The sequence below is a fragment of the Echinops telfairi genome, unplaced genomic scaffold (genome assembly GCF_000313985.2).
Source record: "Echinops telfairi isolate 266 unplaced genomic scaffold, ASM31398v2 ScPeMD7_9;HRSCAF=40, whole genome shotgun sequence".
Taxonomy (NCBI): Eukaryota; Metazoa; Chordata; class Mammalia; order Afrosoricida; family Tenrecidae; genus Echinops; species Echinops telfairi.
The window spans coordinates 28,878,613-28,889,039 of NW_022103906.1; the positions used below are offsets into that span (position 1 = coordinate 28,878,613).

Sequence of the window (10,427 nt, forward strand, 5' to 3'; positions counted from 1 at the left end):
CTTAGAGGGCATTGAGCCAGATGGGCTCAGCACTGGCAGGGGCTGCCCCGTTCTGGCATTGTGGGGAAAGATGTGCTTGGAACCCTGCCAGCCGGGCAGAAGGCCCTCCGCCCCCTCGCAGAGCAACCTGGGGGCCCTCATGGACGCCCGTGGTTGTGAGGGGCTCACTCTGGCCTCCCTTCCCCGCTGCTGCTTTTGGAGATCCAGTGGCCAGGCTGGACGGAGGGCTTGGGGGCAGGGGACCCCTCATCCCAGAGCCCCAGGGCTGCAGGTGTCAGCAGGAGGGGTGGGCAGCACCAGAGCTGAAAGAATGCAGAAGCAAGTGGGTGGTGCTTTCCCCCAAAGCTAGAGGCGTACAGTAGCCATTCAGTCGACAGCTCTCTGGATCCCCTTTCCGAGGAGGAGTGAGCACGGAAGTGTTTGGTGAGGGCTTACTTACTAGATGGTGTCGAGGAGTAACAGTGTCTTCCAGTCCGGAGCCGACGCTGACCCCATCTCATCTGTTTCTGTCGCTGACCGCAGGCACCACACGGTCACTCGAGGCATCACCAAAGGCGTGAAGGAGGACTTCCGCCTGGCCATGGAGCGCCAGGTGTCCCGCTGCGGGGAGAACCTGATGGTGGTCCTGCACCGGTTCTGCATCAACGAGAAGATCTTGCTCCTGCAGATTCTGGCCTAGCGGCCGACACGGCCCTGCCCAAGGGCCTGCTCGGCCCGTGGCTTTTGGAAGGCACACAGTGTCACTCCGCTGTTACAGCTCTTAAAAACGGGGAAAACCGTCCGAGTTCTAACTCATTCTTTGCTCACACGTTGTTCCCAAGAGTCGGAGAAGCAGTTTCTATTTTTAAGAGTCATTTTTTATAATTTTTGTAAACAAAGTGACCTGTTTGTAAATAAAAGTCACCTTAAAAACCTGGATTTTAAGCAATTGTTTTCATTTTTATCCGCGTTTTTTGTTTTAGGTTTAGCTTGTTTTTAATTTTCAGTGTGGGTACCTTTTTCTTCTACTTTTCTAAGCACTTAGAAAAGAGCGCTACTAGAGTTGACCTGAGTAATGAGTGTTAATGTTACACATGTTAAATCAAACCTCTGCCTTCCAGGAGCCCAGACACCTGCAATTTTATCAGCATTTAATCACCAAAATAAGAACAAAAAACACCAGACTGCCGGTTTAATAAGTGTTTATTTCACACCTGCTACGTCCAAGGCAGTGTGTTTGGCGCCATGGAGAATATACAGGCGAACCGGACATTGTTCTCGCCCTAAGATCACAGCCCGGCGGAGGAAATGAGACATGTATACGGATAGCTTCTCAGGGCAGAAAGCGGTCAATGCCGGACCCACCTGTGATGAGAACCACGCGGAAGGTAAAGCCTTTGTTTTTTCCTATGAAAATAAGAGATTAGAGAAGACTCCTTAGGATTCAGGTGTTTAGATTAATACGTCAAATGTTATCTAAAAGAAAAATTAATCCCGGACGATTCTGAACAAAGTCAGAAGCAGGAAGCACGAGCTCTAGAAAGGAGGTGGCGGGTGCGGCGGGGTTGGAATAAAGGAGGTGGGGAAAGGTGGCTGGGAAGGCGTGCCAGGCTCCACTCCGCATGGTGACTGACATGTACCAAGCAGGGGTGTTCCCACCTCAGCGGGAAGGTTTAAAGAGGGGTGATGTGACCCAGGGTCTGCTTTATACAGTTCCACCTGGCGGCACCGAGTAGGTGACTTTATCTAAAACTGGTTCTGAGAGTGGGGACGAGAGGAGTGAGGCCTCCGCTGGAGTGGACATGGAGGGGAAGATGGAGGTCAAATTGAGAAGGCGTGGCCATGAGGGGTTACAGACGAAGGAAGGGCAGAGGAGGTGAGTGGAAAGACAATGACAGTTCTGTCCTAGAACCGGAATGATCCATTCAGAGAGCTTGGAAAATGAGTGTGGAGAAGTGGGTCTGGGGAGAAGCGGGAAGCTGATGAGCGTGGGATGCGGCGGACATCCAGCTAGGGGGTCCAGTGTGAGGAAAGTGGCATGAGAGTCCAGAAGAGGACAGTCCGGGAGTCATGTTTGACACCCGCTGAGGCACAGGAACAGGTTGAAATGGCACCCTCGCGACGGAAGGTGGTCTCGAGTACACCCTTACTGTCCCAGCTTCCTGAATGATGGAATGCTCACAGGCAACCTGCAGGTAGGAAGATGCATCATATGGAGCGTGCCGTTCCTCCTGAGAAACTCTCTCTCCAGCTTGTGAGGGCGAGCAGGACAGGTGCCTCCACTGTGGAGAGTCACTGATTTACTCCCATGAGAGTTTCATGTGTTTTTAACTGTTCTCAGTTAATGTGCAGAAGTAGTCTGAAATAAAATGGTTTTTTTCTGAGGATGTCAGAAAAGCCACTCATGAATCCTACTTCACCCAGGTTCGGGGCAAAAGGAAACCTGGGAGGTCATCTCCAGCCCCCTCATTTCACAGATGAGGACACGCAGGCCCAGGGAGACGCTCAACATCTTCCATGGTGACGGCCAGGCTGGGCCTACCCACAGGAGCAGTGTCCTGTCCTCCCCCAGTTAGATCCTCGACTACCCAGCTGCCCTCTCAATGGGCACGCGATTAGATGGATGGATGAGGAGAGATAAATAGATGGGCAGATGGACCTATAGATAGATCAGCAGATCATTCTAAGCAACAGTGGTTGGGACATACAGCCACACTTGAACATTTGTTTCCCCAGTGGGGAAGAGGAGACCGCGGCTTCTGATAGGCCTCATTTAGACCCATCGACGCCTTGCAAATCCAAGAGGAAATTGCTCTGGCTTTCTTGAACCATCAGCTGCACTTAGAGGCAACGTTTGAGACTATGTTAGTGGCACATCACACTCAATAAGCTCTACAGTCGGCCACAACAGAAACGACGGTGCTGTATGGAACTACTGTTTGCAAGAAAACCAGGCCGGCAGGGAGCGGACCTTAGATTGCCTTGTCCATCACAAAAGCAAGATGTCCAGGGTCATTCATTCCCTTTTGGAAAGTTAAATGACATCGTCTCCTTAAAATGAATCTCCAAGTACTTCCATTTATATAGAAGCTGGCGGGGAAAAGACACTGCTATTGCAGGCATGTCAGTGACAGCTGTAGGTGAAGCTCTGGTGCGCCATGTCACAGTATTGGAACTATACACCTTACTGACTTCAGAATGAATGATTCCCTTTAATAAGGGGGTCTCAAGACACCTCCCAGGCCCGCTCCAGTCTAGTGGTCAGATCTTCCAGAAGACCTTCTTTTTGTAGAGCACGTAGGCAATGAACACCCAGAGGGCGGTGGCGACAAGGTTCTGCGTTAGGTGCTCTCTGTGGGACTGGTTATCCCCCAGCTTCCACTGGAAGGGGAAGTAGTTCTGGAACACCTCGTGGCCCACGTACACCAGAATGGAATTCATGCCTGAAGGAGATAAAGGAGACAGGGTTTTCCTGAATCACAGCTCGTCATCCACCTTCATGTGTTTCATGAACGTAGATGTAGCATTTGTCCTTTCAGTAGGTTCTCTGAAGGCACACAGTGACTGATCCCGTTTAGCATGTTGTACAGCCATCACCACTACGTTTCCCAGTTTTCCCATCACCTTCATGGAAATGTCGCGCCCCCTAAGCAATGACTTGCCTGGTCACCACTAATGGCTTTGGTCCCTATACATTTGCCTATTCGAGATTTTCCGTAAAACTGGGATCATACAGTGTGTGTCCTTCTGTGACTGAGTTCAGTCATTCAACATCATGTTTTTAAGGTTCATCTGGCGTGTATGTAGAGATGACAATTTGTTCAAGCACTCATCTCTTGAAGGACATTTACTTAGGCTGGGTCCACCTGCAGGCTATTGGGAATAGGGGGTGCAATAGCATACAAGAAACCATCCGAGTCTCGGCTTTCAAATCTAGGAGTGGAACTGTGGAATTATAGGCTCGGTCAGTGTTTAAGAGTTTTAAGAATTGCCAAACTGCCCCAGAGACTGCAGCCTTCTTTATTGGGTTCCGATTACTTCACACCCTCCCTAATACTTGTTTCCGTGTGTTTGCTTGATCATTGCCATCCTAGTGGGGTGAAAGGATATCTCACTGGGCTTTTGATTTGTACTTCCCTGATTACTAGTGTCGTAATGGGTTCTGAGTTGAGCTGCTAACTGCAAGGTCAGCAGTACGAACCCACCAGCTGTTCTGAAGGAGAAAGATGAGGCTGTCTGCTTCTACACAGCTTTAAGGTCTCAGAAGGCTTAAGCAATGCTACTCTGTCCTATAGGGTCACTATGAGTTGGACTTGACAGCAGTGGGTTAATTATTAGTGAATATTTAATTCTTGGCATCTATTTCAGTAGAAATACACAAAGCATGTACCCACGGCTGGCTTCTACCTGAGAAATGATGCCTATCTTTGACTCTGAGGGAGCCCTGGTGGAGGAGGGCCTTAGCAAGGGGCTGACATGAGTCACTGAGATGATCTGGTCTACCCCTCAGTCTTCAAGTAGAACAGCACCTAAGCATTTCATTTACTTCTTGAGATCACCTCTGACAGTCCTTATAATGAACAATCACAATAGGAAAAGACAAGTGTGATCTAAGTGCGAGGCACTAGAGATCGTGCCCTGGCTGGTTTCTGATACACCCTACTTTGGTAGAGCCTGAACTAAATGTGAGACCATTGAAGGTCAGAAGTTGTCCTCAAACAGCACCACAACCTAGATGAGTACAAAGGAAGTGCACTGCGTCACAACAGACTGAGTGACACCCAGTGTGGTCTGCTCAGTCTGGTGCCTGCTGCTATGCCCTCTACCTTGGAAGAGGTCCCAGCTCCAAACATGGCCAACTTCTCTGGGCCAGTCCCACGTAGACAGCCAATGCGGATTCTCTTAGCAAGGTGAGGGGTGACGTACCTGGATAAAAGAACGGGGTTCCTGTCCACAGCCCCTTCACATCCACAATAGGATACAGGACCAGCAGGATGAAGAAGGCAAGGGAGCTCAGCGTGGTGACATACGAGAGGGACCTGGAGGAGCGGAACGAGGCGTCTCAGGGCACATTCCTGAGGACACAGCCAGCCAACGGCAACATCACAACGGAAATGACACCCTTTCTATACCCACCAGAGGTTTTTATTCACTGGGATAAAGCCTTCATTTTCAGAGGCTTTCGTCAAAGCGACAGAAGCAAGCCCCTGTTAACAGAAGAGACAGGAAAGATTTACATATTCTCTTAAAATAACAATCGTGTTTCAAGACAACAAAGTATTATTCATTTAAGTTCCTTGGGTTAGGCCGAAAATTGTGCCCCACGTATTTCACTTTTGTAAAAGTAGAAAAATATATTTTAAGATGTATCGTTAAAAATTGTTATAAAAACCCAAAACAACCTCTTCTGGCATGCCCATGAGGGAAGCAGATAAGCACACTGATAAACACAGTGGCCCGGAGGGAGATCATCAGTCAGCGTTACAAACGCTCCAGCCACATAGAAGGCTGGGACCTGGTGCCTGGACACTTGTTACCGCTGTTCCCTGTTCCAGGGGTCCTGCTGGATGGTGTGGGGGCAAGCACTGTGTCTTGTTTATAAAGGTGTTTCCCAGGGAAATAAATGGGCACATTTAGGTGTGAAGATTTGCTCCTCTCTGCCATCCAGACACAGCGTGTTAGCTGTGGAAATGGGGTGGGTGCTGCCAAGCTAGTGTCGCTGTGCGCTGTATTGATGCTGAAGCGTATATGCGGAAAGAAAGGGAACTTGAAAGAGAAATTCGGGTTACTTACTAGAATACAGAACCAGGCGGCAAACCTCATCAAGATGTCTTTGGTCTGATCCTTATAATACAACAGTATTTTTCCTGCCTAGAGGAGAAAATAATGTAACCAAAAGGATTGCCCAAAATACATCCTTATCTCAAATGTATCCCTATTTGTCTTACCCAACAAACAGCTATTTGCGCATGGACTGTACAGGTGAGTGGAGGACTCTCCCTGCCCCAGCTTAGAGTGGAGGCATGAAGCCATGGGACAGAGAGGGAGGAGGTGACGTGGAGTCAGGCTATGAACAGGGACAGCAGGTCTCAGGTGGCCACAGCGGGGAAGAGCATTTGGGGCAGAATGGAATAGCATGCACAGAATTTTTTTGTTTAAATGAGAGAAAGCACAGCGTCTCTGAGATGTTACAGGTGGAAGGTAGGGAAGGGCCTGGCAAAGGGGTGGACAGGTAGGCATGGTAGGCCTCCCTGAGGTGTTTGTTCTCCCAGTAGGTGACGGAGACTCACAGGCAAGGGGCCAGGTTAGACCACCTGGAGCAGTATGGAAAACAAACAGGGACGGGGGTGGGGGGGTGGCGGGTGAAGACAGAGTTCGCATAAAAACCCCTCCAAAATTAAAACTCATGAACATAAACTGCCCCGTGAGTTTACATGCCTGGAGGAAGAACAAGTCAGAACGGGAGGTGAAAGGCGTTACAACACTGGAAGTCTGTCATCCCTGTCAGGAACTGTAGCGATGCTGGGATCAGTGTAGGGTTTTACACAACCTAATAGCTAGAAACTGAACATTTACTTGACCTAAATGACACAAGAGGAGCCCTGGGCCCAGTGTAGGGTTTTACACAACCTAATAGCTAGAAACTGAACATTTACTTGACCTAAATGACACAAGAGGAGCCCTGGGCCCTGGTGGTGTGGCCAGGTGAGCACTGGGCTGCTCATGGCAAGGGCGGCGGTTCAAACCCACCAGCTGCTCTCTAGAAGAATGATGAGGCTTGCTTCCATCAAGATTTTTTTTTTGCATAGGAACTTTGTTTCTTTCTTTTTAATGGTAGCTTGAGCGAACATTGTCCTGTGAAGAGTTACCGCCTCGGAAACCCTACGTAGGGTCACTAGGAGTCAGAGTCAACTCGATAGCAGTGGGCTCCCAGGAAGAGGATCTACTTGCTTCTACTGTTGTCATAAACTCGCTGTGGCTTAGTGATGAATCACAAGTCACAAACATCCAGAGGGGGGAGAATGAAGTGAACACATACCTGGACGCCCCAAAATGCTATCACGATGGAATTGATGGTCCCCAGGATGCCTTCGGGGTCGTAGGCTACCTTGCTGTGGTACAGCACCTGAGAACGAGAGAGGGCGACACTAACGGTCACAAACCCGAAGCACACACAGCTCAGGCCCCGGGGGCTTACCCAGGCCAGTGCGCCACGCTGTGTGTTTTGGCTATGGAAGGTCATGCCCTCTTAGGAGAGTCCTGGGCAGAATCGGTCTGGCCAAGGGGTATGAGGACACATCAGAGTGGAACGCAGCGCCCCAGTGAGGAACCAGCTCCCGCAGCAGCCACCGCAACGCAGCCCGCCGACAACAGCACCGCACTCCTGGGCTCCCCGGTCATATCCCGAGCAAAGCGTACGTCACACGTCAGACGTCTGATCTCAGATTCCATCATTTTAGGCAACTCGGTTAAGACAGGAACAGGGTTCCTTCCTATCTGTGTTTACATCAAATGATGGCATTTACAAATGCCTGTGACCGCGTCCCCATGAGCGGTGGGTGGGCCAGTTCCAAAATGGACGGTGAGAACAGCCGCACACCATGACGCGGGGACCGGGGTCGCTGAACTTCACAAGTAGAAGTGTGGAAATTAACTGTTGTATTTTCGTCTCCATGAAAACAGACTTGTAAAAATAAAATTCACTTGAAGTTTTGATTGTAAATGAAGGCCATGCAGAAATTTGGGAATGCACGGAGTGGGTCCTCCAGGTCCGCTCCCATGCTCGGGACGACAGCGCCATCCGCTCCTCCGGGAGCTAGAGCGACCAGTACCCAGGAGCCCACAGCCAAGTCCATCTTGGGGATTTGTCCTGCTGCCCCCTCGGAGCCCAGCCCTGGTTGGGGCAGCCACATCCGGTCAGGACCCCACAGGCACCGACCCCGCGTCCCAGCTGGAGCTGCTCTGACAAGAAGCGTGAGTCCCCAGTCTGACCGCAGTGCAGCACCACGCCTGCCCGCACCAGGCCAGTGTCCAGGTATCAGTCCCCGCAGGGCTCCCCTGCCGCCCGGGAATGCAGACCTGAGACACGGAGGAAAGCGCTCTGCTACCCATTTTAGCAGCGTGCTCTCTCACTTTAAAAGGCCAAGTAGCATTTGCATACTGCCAAGCCGTGAGCCCTGGCATCACTGAAGTGAGCCAACTTCTCAAATAAGAATGAGTCCCCGTCCATCGTAGGCAGTTCTGGAGTGCCGTGCAGTGGTCAAAGGCTGCCCGCTCGTGTCCAGGACGGCTATTCAAGCACGTCGGTCACTGCCTGGGAGAGAGGCAGCAGTCTGCTTCCATAAAGATGGTAACCTAAGAGCCCCGGGGAGCACTTCTATGCTCTCGAGTCCAGTCCAAACCAACCGGCCAGCAACAGGCTGGCTGGGGTTGGGACAGTGCCAGTGGTTAAGGCATTAAACCCAACAGCCGCCTGGCCGCGAGCCTACACTGGGGCCTAGGAGGAAAGGCCTCCAGCCTGCCGCATGGGGCCCCGCAGAGCGCAGCGCGCCCCGCCCTGCACCCCCGGTCCCCACGAGCGAGTCCGCGGGCCAGCCGCAGTGGGCAGGGGCTCTGCTGGACTCCGTGGACACAGGCTGGAGTCGGTCTCCTTTTCCTCAAGCCAGCCCCACTCACCGCGGAAGAAGGATGCTGGTAGAGGTGGTCATCTCCCAGCAACACACGGTCAATGTAGCCCGCAGCTCCTCCGGTGCAATTGGGAAACTTCCCCCAATCTCCGATGCCGCCGGGGCCAAGGTAACCCCTAGGGAAGGGGGAAGACACGCCACTGCGTAAGACTGCAGAAGGGACAGCAGCGGGACCCACGATGGCGCCTGACAACATGAAACGTGGCCTGCACCTCGGTAACTGTTACAAGAAAATAAACTTTTTAACTGAAAAACACATGACACCTTAGGAGCTATTCTAGCTGAAGGAAGAAAGGGCTACTGGCTACTGGCACCTGATGCAGCTCAGCATAGCACCCCAGAGCTGTGGAACCCTAAAACTCTGCCCGGGCTCCCCGAGCTCTGCCCAGTGGGCTTTGACTTGGCCGCTCCCCACACCTTGACACTGACGGGCACTAACAAAACCCAAGCCCCCTAGAAACCTGTTCTCGATACACACCACTCCTCTCTCGATACGCAGTATGCTTCCAGGAGAAAGCAAATGAAGGGGCGCTCTGCTGACGGGTGCGTCTCTGTACCCAGACACCGACGTGGCAGAAAACGGCATGCTCAGGGACTCAGCTAGCCAGGGGTGCTCTGCACTAGGGTTGGGCAGATTTGAGACTTGAGGGAGATCAAAGGGGCAGCATTTACCCAAGGACAAAGTTCAGAAAGGTTAGGACAGAAGGAGGCATGGAAACAGGAAGCACCACAGGGCGGAAGTGAGAAAAGTGACATTACACCGAGAGTATTGCAACCAATGACATGAAACACAATGTGTAGGAATTGTCGAATGGAAAACTGATTTGCTCTGTAAATCTCCGTCTAATTCACAATAGAAAGTTAAACACACACACACATGCATGTGCATGTTAGGTCCTAACCAGGGTATCCATGAACGTGACTTTATTTGGAAATAGGGTCTTTGCAGATATCATCAGTTAACACAGGGTCACACGGGAGGAGGGTAAGCCCTAACCCACTATGATCAATGTCCTTTTAAGAAGAAAACAGACACAGTGACAGCGAGATACCGAGGGAAGAGGGTCATGTGACAAAGGAGGCAGAGCCTGGAGTCAGGTTGCCACAGCCTACGGAACAGCTGAAGCCACCAGAACCGGGAAAAGCCACCAAGGATCATCTGCAGTCTTCCCTGAACCGGGCCTTGTCGCCTCTGGAGCGTGAACCAACAACTGCCCACTGTTTTGTCACCCCACCCCACCCCACCCCATCAAGAGGACTACCTGGACAGGGTCACTTACGTAGGGCAACCAGGAACGGGCAAGAAGAATGTCAGGCACAGCCAAATGCTTTCCAGCATCAGAATGAAGAGCCACTGCGGCCAGCTGGTCACGATGTCCCGGAGGAAAGAACAGCTTCTTTCCTAAGGGAGGAGGGGGAGGAACAGACGTGAAGTGCAGGCAAACAGAATGGGAAACACACACAGTGTGCATTTGGGGAAATTCCCTGGACTCCTACCTCAGCACTCACAAGAAGAAGAATAGATAGATGCTTGTATGTGACGCTGTCTGGGTGCTCCCTCTATGAAACACCGCAGTAAAAACATTGGTGTGGACAATTCCACTCCTAAGTATATTACTCAAGAAAATGACAAGCCTATCAGGTGGTGTTGTGGTTACGAGTTGGGCTACAACCCACAACATCAGCAGTTCAAAACCACCAGCTGCTGTGGGAGAAAGACGGGGCTTTCTACTCCGATAGAGAGTTCCCGTCTCGGAAACC

The 10,427-nt window shown here is 51.3% G+C and overlaps 2 protein-coding genes across 5 annotated transcripts in view; one reads left to right on the forward strand and one right to left on the reverse strand.

Moving 5' to 3' along the window:
* The window catches only part of INTS10 (integrator complex subunit 10), a 25,014-nt gene extending 24,096 nt beyond the window's left edge, over window positions 1-918 (forward strand). For all 4 annotated transcript variants that reach the window (XM_030884659.2, XM_045286559.1, XM_045286558.1 and 1 more), the window contains one exon: window positions 523-918. In XM_030884659.2, the coding sequence (XP_030740519.2) occupies window positions 523-679 (157 nt within the window). In that variant the 3' untranslated portion in view covers window positions 680-918. The remainder of the gene's footprint in view (window positions 1-522) is intronic.
* A 246-nt stretch (window positions 919-1,164) lies between these two features.
* Window positions 1,165-10,427, reverse strand: part of HGSNAT (heparan-alpha-glucosaminide N-acetyltransferase) — a 37,786-nt gene continuing 28,523 nt past the window's right edge. Inside the window, exons 12-18 of the mRNA XM_030884660.2 lie at window positions 9,947-10,068; window positions 8,656-8,782; window positions 7,019-7,105; window positions 5,773-5,850; window positions 5,116-5,186; window positions 4,906-5,018; window positions 1,165-3,422 (exon numbers count right to left, since the gene is read on the reverse strand). Of these exons, the coding sequence (XP_030740520.1) occupies window positions 3,241-3,422; window positions 4,906-5,018; window positions 5,116-5,186; window positions 5,773-5,850; window positions 7,019-7,105; window positions 8,656-8,782; window positions 9,947-10,068 (780 nt within the window). The 3' untranslated portion in view covers window positions 1,165-3,240. The remainder of the gene's footprint in view (window positions 3,423-4,905; window positions 5,019-5,115; window positions 5,187-5,772; window positions 5,851-7,018; window positions 7,106-8,655; window positions 8,783-9,946; window positions 10,069-10,427) is intronic.